Source organism: Acipenser ruthenus, chromosome 5 (assembly GCF_902713425.1).
Source record: "Acipenser ruthenus chromosome 5, fAciRut3.2 maternal haplotype, whole genome shotgun sequence".
NCBI classification, from domain to species: domain Eukaryota; kingdom Metazoa; phylum Chordata; class Actinopteri; order Acipenseriformes; family Acipenseridae; genus Acipenser; species Acipenser ruthenus.
In genome coordinates this window covers 32,006,037-32,024,629 of record NC_081193.1, presented here as the reverse complement: position 1 = coordinate 32,024,629, position 18,593 = coordinate 32,006,037, and the positions used below count along the sequence as shown (strand labels likewise).

Below are 18,593 nucleotides of genomic sequence, written 5' to 3'. Positions count from 1 at the left end.
TATCATTCATGCACTATATATATATATATATATATATATATATATCATAAGTACATTTATGTATTTGTTATTAATAAAACAAACAGACAAATATGTCTACTATTTTACTCACTTTCACGCGTTTCTGGTATCACTGAGAAATTATTTAAAAAGTCCTCAGGCACGATTAGATCGCATGGTAGCTCAAGGGAAATGCTATGACCCGGGATTGTATCTGCAATTTAAATGGAGGTATTTATAGTTTGACCAGAAAAAATAAATAAAAAATAAATAAATAAATAAATAAATAAATTAAAAAAACATCGCAATATTTTGGTTTAGCAAATGAAAAAACTCACCATTCTGACTCTCCAAAAAACATGTTGGGGACAATGGAATGATTATAGGTGAGAGGGGAATGAGCATAGGAGGCTGCTCAATTACTTCCTCCTGATGTGAAATTAAATGTTCTTCAATAAATTCCTGGATATCTGTAAAAATGAAAATATATAATTTTAAATAATATTAATGACCACATAAAATAAAATACATGCCTAAAATTCACCGTATTAAAATGTGTATTTATAGTGATCATATATCTGAGTTACATGCCTCATCTTAACTCTTAAAATAAAACCAGCATCACATCCATACCGCACATAGGGCCTCATTCCTAAACAGTAATAACAGAAATAAACCGCGTTTCAAACATTTTACAGTACATAGACCCTTAACCGCCATTTTTAAAAACAGACCGTTCAACAAAAAAAAAAAAAAAAAAAAAGGCCACCGATTACCTTACATCACAGACACGCCGCACAGTGTTCGCTCAAACAGAAATAAACCGCGTTTCAAACATTTTACAGTACATAGACCCTTAACCGCCATTTTTAAAAACAGACCGTTCAACAAAAAAAAGACCACCGATTCAGTGGCGACGCGTAGGGGGGGCACGCCTGGTCACGTGCCCCCCCAGATTTCCAGACTTCTGCCAGGTTTTATTATTAATATATATATACATATATAATATTTTTTTGTTTTGTTTTAATGTTTTTCGTAAGTGGGTAGAGAATGTGTGAGTGCGCAGTAGTTTATTTCAGACTTTCAAACCTTATTAACATAACCACACCGTTATATTTGTTCTCGCGAGAACGAGTGTCTGACCGTTCACCGTTATACTTGTTCTCGTGAGAGACACTTTCAGTCAGCGCGGCATTCGAAAATATGTTAAAATGGCAAAAAGACAGCTAAGTTTGGAGTTTTTTTACAACAAAAAATCTAAACCACCAACGCCAGAGAAATCAACAGAAACTGAACCTGACTCTTCTGTAGTTCAGAATGTTAGCAGCAACGAGAGTGACGATACCATTTCAAACGCTCTGGTTAGTGCGGGTGCAGCAGCTGTCGAGTCTGTCGATAGGAGACCCTTGCCTTGGACCGGATGCAGCTTTGGAATATATCGAAGAAGGTCCGTATCAGCCAGTAATTGATTTTCCAGCCAGTGCCTGTGGGATCAAAACCAGAAAATTCAGGCAAGTGTGGTACAATGAGTATAAATGGCTTGAATACAGTGTACATGATGACAGAGCTTTCTGCTTTTGCTGTCGAGCATTTGGCAATGGGCCAAACAGTGACCTGGCATTTCGAGTTACTTGTTTTAAAACATGGAAGAAAGCAAATGAAAGATTTCGGGAACATTCAAAGTGTGAAGCTCATCTAGAGGCCGTTGCTAAATGGAAGGGTAGGCTGCAGTCCTGTAAAACAGGGAGTGTTGCGTCCCAGCTTGATAGTCAAAAGAAAAAAAGAGTGGCGGACAACAGAGCATATTTAGAAACTGTAATAGAGAGTACTTTATTTTGCGCTCGCCAGGGTATACCTTTGAGGGGACACGAAGAGGGAATGGATTCCACAAATCAAGGCAATTTGCGGGAATTGATGAAACTGCGTAGTACAGACAACGAACTGATTCAACGATTTATGGTTAACCGAGAGAAATACTGCACCTACCTTCACAGCTCGTGTCAGAATGAAATAATCGAAATCATGGCTTCACAAGTAACAGATTCAATCGTAAATGAAGTAAAAAAAGCTGAAGTGTTTTCCATCATTGCAGACGAAACAATGGATCTGTCAAGACACGAGCAAGTTGCTCTCATAGTGCGCTACGTAAACCAGTCATTTGAAATACAGGAGCGGTTTATTGGCTTCTACAGGACGCTGCAGACGGACGGGGCTTCACTTGCCACACTGATCAAGAGTACATTATCAGCCTTGGGACTTGATATTTCAGCTCTAAGAGGTCAATGTTATGATGGAGCCGCCAACATGAGAGGACCCTACAAAGGTGTGGCCACACGGATACTTAGCGAAAATCCTCTAGCTTACTATGTTCACTGTTATGCTCATATATTAAATCTGTGCGTAGTGGACATGGTTTCCTGCATTCCAGTTGTCCGAAATGCTTTCGGAATTCTCCAGGCTCTACGAAATTTCATTGAAGTAAGCTCAAAGAGACATGCTGTGTTTGAAAAAATTACGTCACAAAAAACGTATTCTGCGGGGCCAGCTACTCTTAAATCACTCAGCGACACTCGTTGGAACTGTCGAGTCGAGGCTATCAGAGCTGTATTGGAAAATTGATGAAATGGTTCAAGCTCTGAACGAAATTGCACATGGGGGTTCAAAAGCTGGAACTGAAGCTTATGCACTTCTCAGAAATGTGCAAGACTTCAATTTTCTGTACTGCATGTTTTTTATGCGGAGAGTGCTAATGCAAACAAACCACCTGTCCAAATTTCTTCAATCAAAAGACTTTACATATCAAACAGCAATGGCGATGGCTAAATCCACAGTGTCTGTACTAAAGGAAATGAGAAGTGATGATTTTGCATCCCAAACCTTTAATCACGTCAATGAACTGTGCCAGAAAAATGGTTATTCTGGCCCTTGTGTGCCACGCAAACCGGTTATTCCCACAAAACTGGGAGGAGGGGTAAAGTCCTCTTTTGAAAAGCCTGAGGACTACTACAGGACTGAAATACTGTACAGCACTCTGGATACCCTTATTGAGGAAGTAGAAGACCGCTTTTCCGAGAATGACCTGTTCATTTTCAAGTCCCTTGCAGACGTTCTCTCTTCTGAGAGCCCATCAGATGAAAGTGTTGGCGCTGTTTCCACCACTTACAGTATTGATCAAGAAGATCTGAACTCTGAAATCAATTTGTTTTCCCGGATGTTTAAAGATGGCATTGCTGACAAGAGTAATGAGGAAGAGGAGCGCACCCAGCTGGAAAAAAGACTGCGATTCTTTCGTGAAATGGCACTGCGTGACACCCTTCCAAATCTGTCCAAACTCTACGTGCTTTACTTAACTATCCCAGTGACTACAGCATCGGCTGAGAGAAGCTTTTCTTCTTTGCGGCAACTGAAAACTTACCTGAGGACGACAATGACAGATGCTCGTGTTTCTAACCTGGCAATACTACAGATTGAAAAAGGAGGACACGCTGTTAACATGCTGGACGTTGTAACAAGGTTTGCAAGCAGAAAGGACCGACGCCTACAATTCTTTTGACAAGGTAAGGTTTTTAAAGCATGTACATTTGTTATTGAATTTGTTATTGTCATTTACATGTGTTATTTTTTAGCTAATGGTTATTTGTCACAATAATAGGATTAGGTCATATGTTTGTTAAAGCATTTCGTATTGGGAGCCGCAAGGTGGCGTGGCTATGTTTATTATGAATGGAAAGTTAGCACGCCACAACCCAGGAAGTCGCTCTGTTTTCTTTCTGATTTAAGAACACCCGCTAGTCGTCTCATTACTGTGGTGCAGTCGTCGCTGTGTTATTTTTTGGAAAACTTGCTATGTGGTTAACAAATACCCGAGAGATTTGGGGTAATTAAAACTACTTTGTCTACTGACCCTGAACATTGCATACCACCAGGAACTTTAAATTGTGCCCCCCCACTATCAACAGTTACGCGTCGCCACTGCACCGATTACCTTACATCACAGACACGCCGCACAGTGTTCGCTCAAACAGAAATAAACCGCGTTTCAAACATTTTACAGTACATAGACCCTTAACCGCCATTTTTAAAAACAGACCGTTCAACAAAAAAAGACCACCGATTACCTTACATCACAGACACGCCGCACAGTGTTCGCTCAAACAGAAATAAACAGCGTTTCAAACATTAAACATAGGCCTTACCGTTTAGATCCTCATTGTTGTGGCTTGATTCTCCGTCCATTTAGCTGAAGTGGTTCTTACGGGATAAGGTATCTTGAGAGGAAGCGTCCTTTCCAGAAGTGTAATACATAGCTCTGTATGTGAACGATTTATACTCTCAAAGATCGCGGTAAATGCTTTTGTAACGACAGGGGGCCGGATCAGGAAAAACTATCCTATGGGAGATAAACACGACACCTGAGCGCTACCTATACAACGCGGCGCCTCAAACCCCCCCCCCCCCCCCCCCTCTCAAATCACGGCATCCATGTCCTCATATGTAATGCCGTTTTCCAAAACTAACCGTCATATTCTGAATATTATGCCTAAATTATGTTTTATTGTGCTTAAATTACGTTTTTATTGGTATGCCGTTAATAAACATGAATTGGTGAAGCATTTACATATACATGTATGTTTTGTTTTATAGTTAAAACGTTGGCTTAGTTAATTTTCTTTACTCAGTATTACATGCAGAAAATATTCTCGTTCGTTTTGTAAACGACTTTATACAATGTGTTTTATAACACGATTCATTTTAGATACACGTAAAGGAGCATTACAACAGGTTCGGGTTAACAATCGCAGTTTTTTAAAAAGAAAACATAACGTTGTACTATGCTCACATTAGTTTTAAATCTAAAAACAGTAAAATCGTGTTAATGATTGGAACGATCGTCAGAATAGTTTGACCGTGTATGAGAAGTTATTGGAGATTATCCTGAAGGTATGCTATTCAAAAATGGGCATTGATAAAGCACTTAAATAGGTTCTCTTATTTTATTTGCAATATAACACAGAATTTTCTCTTATTTTATTTTCTAATTGTCATGCCCCAAAATATATCCAGTTTGAAATACCAGGAGTCTTATTGCCCCTAGCAGACTACATGACGCCGCTGTGATCAGCGACCCATGTTTCTCAGCGGGGTGTCTTCCTCTAACATGTGCTATCTGTACTTTTAATACACCATGGGCTCCAATCTGCTCCTAACGTGTAAAATTGAATAAAAAATATTTATCCCCTATATATATATATATATATATATATATATATATATATATATATATATATGTTCACATTGAGATAACATCGTGCTTTCCAACATCAGCAGCCATACAGCCAACCTAAGTCTGATATGTTAAAGAATTAGACTAAATGGGGCCACGATTCTCACCTCACAAATGATTTTCGGTTTTTTTCAGACACGCAAAATACCCTACAAAAACCGTAACCCTTGTTCCTTAAGACATGTTTAACTCTGTTTTATTCATTTACATTAGTGTTTAATTTTCACTCATTTGTTTCCTATAGATTCATTATTTTTTGTTTTATTCAGTTATATGCAATTCCTGAAGTTTTATTGGTATGGAGCGAATAATCAAGCATATACTCATACCTGTTTGTTTGTTTATAGGTGAACGTATGCTTAGTTAAATATACTTTCTTTACGCGGTATTACAGGCGTAAAATGTTCATGCAATATATTTTTAATACGTCTTTCATTTGAGCATTTTTAATTTTACTAGCGTCAGGATAAAAAGGCTCTCATTTATCTTTTTAAAAAAAGCATACAAACAACCAAACACGCATAAACAGTTTTTATTTATAGAATTGATTCCAGGTTTTAATCTTAACAGAAGTATGCACTTTTAATCTTAACAGCAGTATAAAGACGGTATATTCATTTGAAATAGTCCTAGATGTGTCTACCATGCTGAGACCAAAACTTAAGGCATTACAAATCACACGTTTCACAAGCCTTCTCTGCAGGGTACCTTCCTCTAACAAATAGGTATCGGTGCTTTTTATTACATCGAGACGCTTGTCTGTTCATAGCGGGTGGTTAAGGGTCTGTGAGTGTCTGTGTCTGTGGGGGCTGGGGGAGGACCCCTTGCCTGTGGTCATGTGCGCGTGCATGTAAGTGTACCTATAGGACGGTGTGCGCATGTTCTAAGCCAAAGGATCCGCCCCCTATTTAAGTCACAGAGCGAGTTTGCAGTCATTCTTCTGCTAAAGTTTGATGAGTGCGGTTGGTTGCGGTTGTCTGCGAGGGAGAGAATTCACACTGTACTTAAGCGTTTGTCCTGGGGAGTTTTTATTGAAAACGGTAAGAGACAGAGAGAGAGAGAGAGAAAGAGCTTTTTTTCAGAACTTGTCCTCGGGTAGATTTTGTTTTGTTTTTTGTTCTTTTTTATAAATATTTAATTTAATATCTAATTTATTTTGTTTTAGCGATACACTTTCAAAACGACTAATGCTCAGTTATTCCGTGATTTATATGTGTAATGTTTAAACGCATTTTAAATATAAATTGTTTTTCTTTATGCTTTTAATACCCTCTTTTTAAACGTTCTCTTTTCATAAACTGTCTATATATAAATATATTGTATTTCTGTGACCCCTTTTTTAAAACGCCAAAACACTCCAAGTTTTAGTGTGTATAATGTTTGATTACATGCTTTTAAAGGGGGAATAATGTGTTTTCTTTTCTTTTTGTTTTTGTTTTTTCTTTATGTTTTTTAATAATTTCTTTTTAAACTTTTTCTTTTCATTATGTGTGTCTTATGTAAAAAAAACAAACAAAAAAACTTTAACGTTGTCTGCACAAAGCATAAGTTAACATAAGCATTTATAAAAACATGGGTATCCCACTATTCCGATTACATAAATAAACATATTAAACATGAATTTTTTTGTCCATATCTTATAAAAATATGTGCCATAAGTTTATAGGTATATATATATATATATATATATAAACCTATATTCAATAAGCATATCTGTCTTGTAACAACCATAAAATCCCCGCCCCTCATTATATATTCATAAATTCATAAATCCATGCCCCTCATTATATATTCATAAATTCATACCTATAAGGTCAAAAAAAAAAAGGTCAAAAGGGTCATAAATTAGACTTTTGACATAAGCTATAGTACTATTACTACTTATATATATATATATATATATATATATATATATATATATATATATATATATATATAATTGCATGCCCCACTAGCTACAATATGGAGTCTTTCCATCCACCTCCGGTTGCTTCATTCCGGAGGTGCATGAAATATATATATATATATATATATATATATATATATATATATATTTGCATGCCCCGGTAGCTAAAAGCTTAGTTACGGCTCTGGGCAAAACCAAAGCCCTTGGCCAGTATACAATATTTTTCTCTATGCATTCTTTTCTGTTGAGCACTACTGACACCGTTGAAACGGTGAGTCTCAGGTCGCCTGCGGATACATTAGTCCAATCATTGCGTCTGAACCTGGCGTGTGTAATCCCAAGGTAACTGCTCACTGTTGTAATTGTTTGCCACAAAGGTCAGTGGTGTCTGGGATTACGCAAGCACGGAAGACGTGACATTGCTAAAATTCCCAAAACACTATCAGCAAGGAACGAAGAAACAGATTTGTAATAAGGAAGACCCTTTAAATAACCCTCCCAAAGGAAATGCATATACAAAACCATCGTCAAAGAGGAGATAAAACAAGTCCATTGACCTAAACTGTCACCATAGCACGGGGAACAAGTTTAAACTGTCGTTGTGAAACATTGAGGAGCACAAAGTTCATACGAAGTTTCTAGTATTACGAGAAGACGAAGCTTCTAGTATTACGACAATGAAGAAGTCGTTTCTGTAAGTGAATGAGGTAAGAACCAAGAGAAGTGTTATTCATTTATAAGTGCTCTCTCAAGTTACGGGATTCAGAGGTTGTTTACTGAAGAAAAAAACGAAAGTTGAATATATTGAAGCTGCAGTTGATAGTAAATGTGTACTTGCAATGAAGAATGATCGTGGTTAAGACGTGAGCTGTTTTGTATTACTGTACATGAAGGGTGTGTGTTCTTGTTAGGAGTATGTATCGTAATTGCACAAGTGGAACTGTACTGTGTCTTGTAATTAGTGAAACTAAAACATTATTCCCAGCACTCTGATACGTCTAACCACGGTCAGTTTACCAAATAAGTCTAGGAAATGCCAATTGTTTTCACAATATTTCAGTTTTAGATCCCAAATTCATTTTCTGAAGGAGTCTAATAATAGCTGGGATGAAAGCCTACTCCAGTAAAGTATTAGGGCAAGGGCGTTTATGCTGAAGTATCCAATGCGTACAGTTCACATTGTCAGGCAGCTTTAAACCCTTTTTTTGATAACAGGACAGTAGCCTGCTACACATTAATACGCTTTGTTCCTTGTCATTGGGCTTTGGTGTTTTTTCCTTATTGAGGCCACCTTCAGTCTTAACTACATCAGAACACTCCAATTGTCTATTGCTGATTCAAGATTTGGTTTATTTATTTAATAAAATGAACTGTGCTACTGCAGCATTTTACTCCAGTATTTTGCTGTAAACACTATACTTTAAAGTGGTAATTTTTATTATACAACAGTAAACTGTAGTGGCCATACTTAGTACTGTAGTCTACTATAACATCCTTGAATAATGCATACTTCAGTGGTTATAGAAATTTTCAGAATTTACTATAGCATACTTTCAAGGAGGTGTAATTGCCAGTAGTATTTACTACAGTGCCTGTATGTTATATAAGTTGTGTGAAGTTTAGATTTTATTTTTCATAGAACATAATCCTGAATAAGGGACACTGCAATCACCACAGAGAGCATAGGGAAACTAGTACCTCTTCTGCAGACCTTCATAGCTGATAGCTTCTTTTTTTTGTACTAATTGTTACTCACATGGGACTGTAAGGATGTAACATTTTATTTACAAATTCGTCCCTCGCTGAAGCTGGTGTTTGTGAAAGTTTAACTAACTGACAAGGGGCAGGGAAAAGCTAATAAAGGGAATGAAAATTGATTATACCATACTACACCTCTTTTTAATAGCCAAAGACAAACCAGTTAACATCTTTTCTTTGAAATCTGGTGAGGACACATGGTGAGGACTGTTAAGATGGAGCAGGACTGTCAAGTCGGAAAACCCATGCCTGCAGCTGATCCCAATCTGACAAGCCCAGACAATCATCATGACCTCACTGCCAGTGCAAGAGAGGAAGTGTAAAGCACCAAGGAGAACGAGGGTGATTCCACACACATGGACCAGAGCAATGCCCAAGAGAAGCCAGTCATGAAAACTAAGATGGAACCCTCCTCCACAAAACTGTGTGGATACCTGAACAAACTGGGGGGGCCCTTGAAGGCCTGGAAAGCCCGCTGGTTTGTTTTCGAAGAGAAGAAGTGCCAGCTGTACTACTACAGAACGTCACAGGATGTCAATCCCTTGGGAAGCATTGACCTGGCTAACGCTACCTTTGTCTATCCAGCTCAAGCTCAGGAAGGGACCTTTCAAATTCAAATCCCAGGATGGGTTGTTGTGCTGAAGGTATGTCTTTTTAAAATTAAAGCAATAGGAAATCCCCTAATCTGTGAAGGTACTTGAAGCAGTAACAAGCCAGCCAATAAAACTTAATCATATACATCTTGCACTTCCATTCGTTGAGTAGAACACACAAGTGCAGTTCTGAGTTGAAACAAACACAAGTTACAGCAAACATGTATTTTCATTAACAAAAAAAAAACACTGTTTGTGCCTATACTGATGTCTTAATTAAGTTATTTTGTTAGATACAACCGCTTTGGTTGAGGATACACTAATCAGTTTGGACATCCACTTACTGTCATTTTTTTTCAAATAACCTTAAAAAACGATGTATCATTTTAAGAAAGTGCCCTTGTGCAATACCAAGGGTTCCCTTATAAATGTAACCACAGTAAATTTAATGCAGGAATTTAGCATTTTTCCCATGGTTCTACAATGCATTTACTGTAGTTTACCATGGTATATTAATGTTCTTTACCATACCTCTGTGTTCCAGGGATGGAAATAAGACTTCCATTGCATAGCAGTTTGATCCATTCCTGGTTTTACTTTGAGTTTAATATGACACATCGGAACTTGTTACTTATACACTGTGGCTAATCAGGCTAATTTTAACTGCAATGCAATAGGGGTTTGAATGTCTGTCATTTGGTGCAGGGTGTAAAATTAGCTTTTGAGCACTGGGAACCTGAAAGTTTTACATATATATATATATATATATATATATATATATATATATATATATATATATATATATATATATATATATATATATACAGACGTGCTCAAATTTGTTGGTACCCTTACAGCTCTTTGAAATAATGCTTCATTCCTCCTGAAAAGTGATGAAATTAAAAGCTATTTTATCATGTATACTTGCATGCCTTTGGTATGTCATAGAATAAAGCAAAGAAGTTGTGAAAAGAGATGAATTATTGCTTATTCTACAAAGATATTCTAAAATGGCCTGGACACATTTGTTGGTACCCCTTAGAAAAGATAATAAATAGTTGGATTATAGTGATATTTCAAACTAATTAGTTTCTTTAATTAGTATCACACATGTCTCCAATCTTGTAATCAGTCATTCAGCCTATTTAAATGGAGAAAAGTAGTCACTGTGCTGTTTGGTATCATTGTGTGCACCACACTGAACATGGACCAGAGAAAGCAAAGGAGAGAGTTGCCTGAGGAGATTCAGAAAGAAAATAATAGACAAGCATGGTAAAGGTAAAGGCTACAAGACCATCTCCAAGCAGCTTGATGTTCCTGTGACAACAGTTGCAAATATTATTAAGAAGTTTAAGGTCCATGGAACTGTTGCCAACCTCCTTGGGCGCGGCCGCAAGAGGAAAATCGACCCCAGATTGAACAGAAGGATAGTGCGAATGGTAGAAAAAGAACCAAGGATAACTGCCAAAGAGATACAAGCTGAACTCCAAGGTGAAGGTACGTCAGTTTGTGATCGCACCATCCGTCACTTTTTGAGTGAAAGTGGGCTCCATGGAAGAAGACCCAGGAGGACTCCACTTTTGAAAGAAAAACATAAAAAAGCCAGACTGGAATTTGCTAAAATGCATATTGACAAGCCACAATCCTTCTGGGAGAATGTCCTTTGGACAGATGAGTTAAAACTGGAGCTTTTTGGCAAGTCACATCAGCTCGATGTTCACAGACGAAAAAATGAAGCTTTCAAAGAAAAGAACACTGTACCTACAGTGAAACATGGAGGAGGCTCGGTTATGTTTTGGGGCTGCTTTGCTGCGCCTGGCACAGGGTGCCTTGAATCTGTGCAGGGCACAATTAAATCTCAAGACTATCAAGTCATTCTGGAGCGAAATGTACTGCCCAGTGTCAGAAAGCTCTGTCTCAGTCGCAGATCATGGGTCCTCCAACAGGATAATGACCCAAAACACACAACTAAAAGCACCCAAGAATGGATAAGAACAAAACATTGGACTATTCTGAAGTGGCCTTCTATGAGTCCTGATCTGAATCCTATCGAACATCAATGGAAAGAGCTGAAACTTGCAGTCTGGAGAAGGCACCCATCAAACCTGAGACAGCTGGAGCAGTTTGCTTAGGAAGAGTGGGCCAAACTACCTGTTAACAGGTGCAGAAGTCTCATTGAGAGCTACAGAAAACATTTGATTGCAGTGATTGCCTCTAAAGGTTGTGCAACAAAATATTAGGTTAGCGGTCCCATCATTTTTGTCCATGCCATTTTCATTTGTTTTATTATTTACAATATTATGTTGAATAAAAAATCAAAAGCAAAGTCTGATTTCTATTAAATGTGGAATAAACAATAGTGGATGCCAATTACTTTTGTCAGTTTCAAGTTATTTCAGAGAAAATTGTGCATTCTTCGTTTTTTGTGGAGGGGTACCAGCAAATTTGAGCACGTCTGTATATAAATGTAATTTTCACACGCATACAATTCCATTAAATTAGCCATTGTATGGTCTCATGTTATGCTTTACCTAAAATAAATACATTCATCCTAAACTGGTATAGAAATGTATTCCCTGTATCTACTGGCATACATTTCATCAAATGGGCAGCAGTGTGGAGTAGTGGTTAGGGCTCTTGACTCTTGACCGGAGGTTTGTGGGTTCAATCCCCAGTGGGGGACACTGCTGTTGTACCCTTGAGCAAGGTACTTTACCTAGATTGCTCCAGTAAAAACCCAACTGTATAAATGGGTAATTGTATGTAAAAATAATGTGATATCTGTATAATGTGAAATAATGTATAATGTGATATCTTGTAACAATTGTAAGTCGCCCTGGATAAGGGCGTCTGCTAAGAAATAAATAATAATAATAATAATCAAATGCTCTTATCAAATGCTCTTGTCAAATGCTCTTGGTTGTGAACACAAAAATAAGCATTACAGTTCTAGCTTTGTTGTTCTCAGTCTTTAAAATGTATATTAACAATCTAACAGCTTGCAGCTAACATGCTTAACACTGTGCGTAATAATGATCTACGGATAAGCTTGATCAATTATGAAAGAGATTGTTGAATTAATTTGAAGCAGTAGCAATTTTATATATAATGTATGTTCCGTTCTAATATCCCAATATATAGTCACTTATAAGTTACGTTGCAGTACTCCACACTATTCTTCCCATGGCCTGAACTCAGAATAAACTGTCCAGCTAACAAGTTATAAATGAAAGAAAGAAGGGGGTTCTTACTAACTTTTCACTTGTAATCTTACATGAGCATCATCCAGCCAGTTGTGCAAGAAAAGGCTCTGATTGTTGTATGATAATGTGGGAGAGGAATGTTTCCAAAGAAAAGACAAAAACTTAGTGTATGGTGTATTGAGGGTTTAGTAAGTTGAAGGTAAAAGATTAAACTTCAAAGTATATTGAATTTGGTATTTGACTGCATTGTGACCACTTTAAAATCCACAGCCTTCCTTTATAGTTTGAGTTAAGCGAACAGAGCAAGGCTATCATTTTAATCTTTTTTTTTTCTTATAAAGCTATAAAATAGCAGCTCTGTAAGTGTTTGCTGTAAAAAGGTTGTCAGTATAACAAAGGGAATCCTTTTCAGATGCTGCTTTGATAATACACAATAGCATCCCCCAAGCAGGTTTCCCTACATCTAAAATTTGTGCAATGATAAAAATGGATTACTGTGAAGGAATGGTTTGCAGTGTGCAGGTGTAGTGATGATGCAGTGCTCCAGAACAAACACACACAAGACAGTTCACAATTAACAGCTCTTTATTTTCAGCTGGGTTGCGTGCCAACAACACTTTAAATAATAAGCATGGGCTCTACACATCAATGTGTATTGCGCCATGCAAAAGGAGGGTTACAGTCCCAAAATAATAAAAACACTTTTTAAACATACAATACACAGACACAGACATGTCTCTCTGGGTGCTCTAGTGCAAGTGAATGGTGAAAGACAAACACAGAGGTAACAGTAGGTCAGTGTAGTCCGGGGTTTGGTGCTGGCGTGCAGCGACAGCTCCTGGTTCGTGTTAGCCGTCTAGCCAAACAAACAATGACAGTTAGCTGACAAACAAACAAAACACAAAACACTCACAGTACTTTTAATTCTCCTGTGCATACGGTCCTTATAGTTTAACCATCAAAACTAAGGAACAGATCACTGGGGCCACTTCCCCTTAAAACCCTCCATCATGCCCTCTTTCGGTGGCGCGGCCAATCATGTCTCCTCCAATCCGTGACTGACACAACACCTACCGCATTAAGGCATTTAAAACGTGTAGACCGGTCTGGAATAGTGTGCTTGTATACAACTTCTTGATATCTTTTATGCTTTTTAAACTATTAAGCTTTTTATCCTTTTTTTGTCCATCTTCATTCACTTTAATGGGACTTTTTTCAACATTCTAAAGCTCCCCATTGTTTAAAAACTCCCAGACTTCCAACATTCAATTTACTGTAAACGATGTAACTTTTGACACAAATCAGCTACTTTGACCACTTTCCCAACAAGTAAGACAAAAAGTTAGAGCATATGGAATCTTCCTCTACTTCTCTGCTATTCAAAACAGAAATAACTTTTACCAATCAAGAGATACAGCTGTTTTAGTAACCGCATCAACTAAAATGTTCTCTAACTTTTTATAAACAACTGAAATTTTGACCACTTTCCCAACAAGCTAGACAAAAAGTTAGAGGGTATGACATCTTTCTCTACTTCTCTGCTATTCAAATTTGAAATCAAAACATAAATAACTTTTACCAATCAAGAGGTACACCTGTTTTAGTAACTGCACCAACAAAAATTTTCTCTAACTTTTTATAAACTGCCATTTTGACCACTTTCCCAACAAGTTAGACAACTACTTAGAGCAAATGAAATCTTCCTCTACTTCTCAGCTATTCAAATATGAAATCAAAACAGGAATGGCGTCTACCAATCAAGAGGTACAGCTGTTTTAGTAACTGCATCAACTTCTTTCAGTAGGCTACTTCCCACTGTTGAATTAACTGTCATAGAACTTTGAGAAATATCAAATTCTAGCACATTCTAAGCATGAGACAATTAATAAACAATGTGACTTTTGACACAAATCAGCTACTTTGACCACTTTCCCAATAAAGCAAGCCCCACAACTTGTAAAGTTACCATCTAGTTTGTTTTGTTTTTGTTTTACAGGCATTAAACAGCCAAGCCATGCTGTATTGGTTGCAGCAGCTGCAAATAAAACGGTGGCAGCACAATACCATCCTGGTGAAAATACCTGCAGAGCCCTCCACTACCTCCACACAGCTCTGCCAGCTGCCTTCTGCACCTTGGGAAGGTAAGCTCACTGACAGCCCAGTTTTAATTCTAGCTCAAGTCGACCAAATTGTGTGTGGGGTGTGGTTCTTCAGTTTGTGATCTGATGGAGAAAAGGGTTCCAGGGTAGGTGTTGTGTGCATGCGAAACAAAAGAGCTGAACCGGAATAACCCAATTTAAATTATTTATTCTAAACGCTTACAAAGTGTTGCTATACTCTTGTAACCACCACATATTTTTTCATGTTTTGCCCTTTATTGTAATTATATCTAAGATATTTTCATGAGGTGTAATGTGAAGCAAGAAATGCAATGCTTTAATTAGGTGAGGTAACAAAAGTACCAGGACTTTGTTTATTGTGTCTGGTGTCAGATATCTTAATGAATTCAAACAATCAAAAATGATGATCATACAGGAGAATGTTGGTGCTGTGTGGTGGAAAGAACTCAAAATAACAAAAGGGTGATTTCAATTCTGCCCCATACCCATGCTGAGAATGTTCACAGTGAGAAAGTCTCATTTCTGCCGATGACTCACCGGCTCTGTTGTGCTTGAAGCCTTGAAGCAGGCTTAGTTGCTGAGAACACAAACATGGTAACTAGACAGGGATTCACTTTGTGATGTTATCTTCTGCCTTGTTTCCATTTTTATAAAAACAGCGTTGTGTGGAGGTGACTCTGGCTGTTCATCTGTCCATCTGTATGTCACACCTGTCTAATTTTGGTTAAACTAGGTGTACACATTCTGTGGTAATATTTATTGTGCGTCCATTCATGTCTTGGGACTTTTCAGGAAACTGCATTGCCATTTCATAATGCTTATGTCATGGTCATGAATTTACAGTCATGGTGGGGAATGTATGTTAATGAAATACTTGGTTCATACTTGGATTCAGGTTAACCAAATTGGGTTAATATTGCTCCCTCCCAATGCTGTTTTATTTATTTTTTCTCAATTTACTGCTGTGATAATAAAATTGTCAATTTTTATATTTTACAGTCCTTTTGCCTGTCCAAACTACTCAAAATTTACAGAAGTTATTCAAACCTGTTATGTAAACTAGTCAGCCCTATCCAAGAGAAGCAACCAGTTGAGCTTTGGATTTTGTTATTGTACTACTTTAGTTTGTGTGTGTGTGTGTTTGTTTCTATGCATTTAGTTTTGTTTTCTCTGTACTTTGCCTTCAGAAGTCAGTTTGTGTTTCCTCTGCCTTGCCCTTACAGGAACACAGTCCTCAATATCTGTGGAAACAAGCCAGCTCAGGAGCTGAGGCGGAGTGTGTTCAACTTTGACAAGATTCAGCAGTCGGAAGACTGTCCCTGTGAGGATCCTGTGACACAGATACTGGGGGAAACAACAGGTGCATCCTTCAGTTGACAGGAAACTGCCCTGCAAAGTCTGTGTCTCTGCTTAGTTCATGTCTGGATCAGTTCAATGCGGGGACCACCACAGTGGCTCTGAAACTATTACATTCTTCTCATGCAGGGTAAGAACTCTTTCTGCTGTTATAAATGTGCAGAGGTTTCCTGTTCCTAAAAGGTGAACCATGCAGGAGTAAAGCTTGTTAATAAGATAAAGAATGAGTGTCAATAAAGCCTATTTTTAAGAAATTTCTAGAAAACTCACTAGATAGCTCACAATTTCACCTTTCATTGAAAACAACAGCTCTTTTTAACAACTTTTTTCTTTTGCAGCAAATTGTAGTTTTGGCTAGGCACCCTAGAATTAACATCGGTACTATGGGTTCTATGATGATTTTTGTGTGTATAACAAATTTGAATGCCAGAAATAATCATTATTTTCTTTTTTTTGTTTAATGATTATGAAGGGTATATTGTCAGGTAGGTGGCTCCAGAATAAAATAAAGAACCAGCAAGTTTAAGAAAAAAAAAATATATATATATATTGTGAGATAGAGGGTTGTGAGAGACAGCAGGGAGGGGGTTAAAACCTCCCTGCGAAAGAAATGCACCTTTTTGTTTGATTGTTTCTGCTTTTTCAGTTAATCAGTTTTGTCAATTGTCTTATTGTTTTGTTTAATTGTTTAATTGTTTTATTATTAATTATCATCCGCACCTGGGCGCTATTGGAAATTAGGCCCAGGTGCGGGGTTTAAAAGGAGAGCAGGCAGTCTGCTCCGGGCTGCTAAAGAGAAGGAGGCAGAAAGGAGTGCTCTGCTTCCTGGCAGTCCCGAGGAAAAAGGTACAGTGCAAACCTGTGTGGTTAAGTTTTGTGGAACAGGGAAACGGCTTAGCCGTCCTGTGGTAGTTAGGTTCCTGCATGTGTAGTTAGTGCTCAGAAAGAGCTAGGTGTTTATTTTGTGTGCTTTGTTTTACTTTTGTGTTTATTAAAAAAATAGCGCAACCGCGCTGGAAAAAATCCATTTGAGTGTCCTGGGTCGTATTTTTAAAGGGGCAACGAACCCGAGTGGGTGAGTTCGTTTACTATATATATATATATATATATATATATATATATATATATATATATATATATATATATATATATATATATATATATATATATATATATATATATATATATATAAAAATAAATATTCATGCATTTCAAATGCTTTCTTTGCTTGCTCTCTTTCCTAGCACCTCCAGCACCTACAGTCCTTTCAGCTCCTTCAGTTTCTTCAGTTACAAACGAGTCTGCGCAGGAACCAAAGACTGGAGGAAAGAGTTCTCCATCAAGCAGCATGAACAAGAGGGAGAAGAAAATGACCAGTTCTCTTCAGCCTTCTGGGGAGAAGGTGTCAGGAAAGGAGGGGAGCCCCGTGGACAAACTATCCAGACTCCAGCACGAGGTGTTCACGCTCACTGAGGAGCTCAAGTCACAAAAGGTATATGTTTGGTTTGGGTGACTGAAATATATTTAAGCACATAACAACTGATAACTGAGTTATTAAATAATATGTCTTGTGAGGCACTTGTACAATGAATGATTGAACCTTATAAATGTTTCCTATAGTAAAATCATAAAGCATAGTGGTACAGCATAGGTCAGCATTGTAAAGACCAGCTAGGTATGGTAAAGCATAGTAATAAACATGGAAAGCCAGGGTACACTGTGGGAAAATAAGTCTAATCATGGGGAAAGCATGGGAAAACTGTAAAATACTGTGCAAAAACACAGTGGTAAACCTTTATAAAGTTGTATGATAGTATTTAAATATGATGTTGTATCTATAATAAGCATGGTATGAACGAACATAAGACAGAAACAGTGGATTTAGTCAAGCAGTTACACAAAGTAATACAAACTCAAATCCAAGACCAGCAATAATTTTGCCTAAACTGATTAAAGTACTGATCTACTGTATTTACTGTGTGATGTCTTAACTCTTTTTCTATGCAAGTCAGAAACCTGCATGCTGACCACAAATTGGTTGCTTTACTGTGCATTTTCTTTCCTCTTTGGCTAAGGTGTCAAAGGGTGTGAAGGCAAACGCATTTAGCAGAATAACTCATGCATTACCTAACGGGAGAGCTTTTTAAAAGTGTGATAACTGTATTGCTGATAATCCAAATTGTTATAAACATGGTGGTATGATGTTCTATAGTAGCTGTGTATGTAAAATAGGGTTGAAGGGCACTTCTGAAACAGTGAAGAGAGTCTGTTGTTGCTTCATTGTCTGTAACTGAAACTCTTGTGCTGTACTACTGTTCCTATGAATCCATAAAGGTTACAATGTAGAATTTTTTTTTTATTATTTTGTCATCA

General features: G+C 37.5%; 1 protein-coding gene across 2 annotated transcripts in view; it reads left to right on the top strand.

The window, feature by feature from the left end:
* LOC131737118 (TBC1 domain family member 2A-like) overlaps positions 1-18,593 on the top strand; it is an 88,784-nt gene that overhangs the window by 67,871 nt on the left and 2,320 nt on the right. Inside the window, exon 1 of one of the 2 annotated variants that reach the window (XM_059023988.1) lies at positions 17,475-17,712. The exons of the other annotated variant lie outside the window; for it this stretch is intronic. Within the exon in view, the coding sequence (XP_058879971.1) occupies positions 17,569-17,712 (144 nt within the window). The 5' untranslated portion in view covers positions 17,475-17,568. Of the gene's footprint in view, positions 1-17,474; positions 17,713-18,593 lie in introns of those variants that run through there. 2 annotated transcript variants of the gene reach the window in all.